This window comes from Plasmodium relictum (genome assembly GCF_900005765.1).
Source record: "Plasmodium relictum strain SGS1 genome assembly, contig: PRELSG_99_v1_11, whole genome shotgun sequence".
Taxonomy (NCBI): Eukaryota; Apicomplexa; class Aconoidasida; order Haemosporida; family Plasmodiidae; genus Plasmodium; species Plasmodium relictum.
This window is the reverse complement of record NW_021628766.1, coordinates 2,533-5,566: the sequence shown is the minus strand read 5'-3', so window position 1 is coordinate 5,566 and position 3,034 is coordinate 2,533. Positions and strand designations below refer to the sequence as shown.

General features: G+C 18.0%; 1 protein-coding gene across 1 annotated transcript; it reads right to left on the bottom strand.

Moving 5' to 3' along the window:
- Window positions 1-414: 414 nt before the first annotated feature.
- On the bottom strand, window positions 415-2,733 carry PRELSG_9901800 (cytoadherence linked asexual protein, putative; the record flags this gene model as incomplete). Its single annotated transcript, XM_028677334.1, has 5 exons — window positions 415-608; window positions 702-794; window positions 1,062-1,115; window positions 1,252-1,851; window positions 1,941-2,733. The coding sequence occupies 5 exons, from the start codon at window positions 2,731-2,733 to the stop codon at window positions 415-417; spliced, it is 1,734 nt and encodes a 577-aa protein (XP_028531312.1).
- Window positions 2,734-3,034: the final 301 nt, after the last annotated feature.

Sequence of the window (3,034 nt, the reverse complement as noted above, 5' to 3'; positions counted from 1 at the left end):
AATTTAACTTCAATTAAATATTATGCATCATAAGAAAACAGTATATATATATATATAATAAAAACGAATATATATACATAAACGTATACTTAGTTATATATGCTCTTTATTAATTTGTTTGCTTAATACTCTAGCAAAGTCATTAAACGGGCAATTAATAAATCACAAAGTCATTAATGACCAATTAATAAATCATATTTGCTATATTATAATGAGCAACATCTATAAAATATATATAACGTTATTTATAAGCTCAATTAAAAAGATATATCAACCATTTATTATTTAATTTTTTTTTTTTTTTAATGCATTTACAAAATTTCATATAGTTTTTCTAAATATATATCAATAGTTTACTAATAACGTCTATATTTTATATTATAAAAAAATATATTGTACTTTTTTTTTTTTTTTTTAATTACTCATGTATGAAGTTAGTCTAAACAATAATAAAAAAGTGAACCAATTTACATCATGCATTAAAAAATTACTATAATCTTCAAAAATTTTCATATTTTTTATTAATGAACTTATATTATTAATTTTCAAAACTTCAATAACATAAATATAAAATTTTTGTAGCATGGTTATATTGTTTTCATTTTGACCTAATTTATGTATTAAATTATAAACTATGTTTATATTTAATTATTTTTAATAATTACCATTTATATAGAAAAGTGTTCCTTCACACATATTACATATTTCTGAATCATATTTTTTAAAATTTAATATTGGATCTTTTACATTGGGTACTTTTCTATTTTTATCTTTCATGTAACATGTTTCAATACCTTTAATGTAAAAAAATTTTAACTTATTAATTTATCAAGTAAAGAGTTTAATAACATTTCTATGAATTTATTTTAAGTATATTTTCTTCTTTTTAATAAATATAATTTATATTAATATTTTTATCTATTAAATTTACACTTTAGAAGATTATCATAAAGTTCTGTCAACTCAGATTTTTCATCGAAAGAAAGCTAAATAACTAAAAAAGAATTAAAAAATTTAATAAAAAAATAAACAAGTTAATTAAAAAAAATTTTTTTTTTTACTATTATAATATCCTGGTAAATAAATAGAACTCACATATGCTTTACTATCTCCATCTAATAATATTTAATAAAAGAATATATAATAACCGTAAACAAGAAAAAAAAAAGATATGAATTAGAATGAAAATAAGAAATAAATTATCAAATAAATATGCAAATAATAAGAATATTCATATTAAAATATAATTACTTAAAATTCCAATTAGGTTTAAAAGATGTACATACAAAATATTATTTTTATTATAATAACTGTAATATTTTATGAAATAGAGAAAATTTATGTATATGTCAAATGCATTTATTCCATAAGATTTAGAACAAATACCTCTTGAAAATTCATTTTTTTCATTTTTTTTTAACACTATTTCATTATATTCATTTTTAAATTTATCACTTTCATATATATTACAATTCTCATAATTATTGCACATAAAATCAAAAAATTTATCTTTCAAATGGTTATTCTCTAATAAAATTTGAACATTTAAATTTATTTGGTTTGCATAAGCATACAACTCCATCTGATATGTATTAAAATAATTAATTAAAAACTCTAATGTTCCACATTCTTCTAATGGTGATATTAAATTACTATTTAAATACTTTTTTCTCCTTTTTATATTTGCTTCATAATTAACAGTTCTATTACAAAGTAAATCCAACGCTTTAAATCTATCTGATATATTAAATTGTAAAATATTTTGCCAACTATAAAACTTTACACTTCCTAACTCAAAATACCTAAAAAAGTATTTAAGAGCTAACTTTAGGACGATAAAATGCCCTAAAACTATAGAGAAAAAAAAAGAAAATATATTAATATTTAAATAAAAGAAATAATTTATATAATGTTGACAAATAAATATAAATGAATAATACCTATAAAATGAGAACCTATTAAATTATATATTCCCAGGTTATAAAAATTTGATAAATAATCTAACTTTTTCATTGAATTAATATCTGAATTAGTAGTAAAAAATAAATCATTATGCTCAATTATATCTGAGTTAGTATAAATTGGCATATGTGTAAACAATTTCTTTCTAATATTTTTATAATTTGATTTATTAAATTGAAATAACCAGTTTTTGTATTTTATATGATAAATTAAGGTCTTATTTAATCTTTTGGATTTATAATAAAATAAACTATTTAATTCTATTAAAGATTCTTTTATTTTTTTTGTCTTTTTGTAAAAATTCATTGGCACAAGCATAAATTTTATTATTTTTAAAGATCTCACAATTAAATTTTTTTTTTTAACTAAATTAGAGTTTTTAGAATCGTAAGATCTTACTAACTGCTCCTTTAATATATACTCAAACTTTACTAAATCTTCAGTATTGCACCTAGAAGTAGGTATAATATAATCATATTCTTCATTATTACTTATAATTCTCACTACTTTAAAATTAGACATATTTAGATATATTTTTATTTCTGGATTTAATATAGGTAGTTTTAATTCATCCATTTCTAAAGATTGTAACATTAATCCCTCTAATTTTATTAAATTATCATATAATTCTACATTACCAATTACATTTATTAATTCATTGATATTACTATCTTTGTAAGAGCAATATATTTTTTGTTGCAGGATAAAAAATAAGAAGTAAATAAAAGTTTGTTCCATAAAACATATTATCATTTTACGAAATTCTTTCATTGCTAAATGTTAATTAAAACAATATATTCTAATTTTTTTTATATTTATTTTATGTTTTATCTTAAAAAAAAAAAAGCAGATTATTCCTTATAAAATAATGAAAAAAGTTATATATGCATAAATTTTTTTTTTTTAAGGAAGGAATTCAATATCCACTTTTTAAATATATAAATGTAACCATAGTGTGAAACAATAATAAAATATCCATAAAATTATCTAATTTATGTGAATCGTTTGTTCCTTCAATTATTATCTTAAAGTATTAGAATTTTACTTTTTTTAGTTAAAGGAGTAGTTTTAT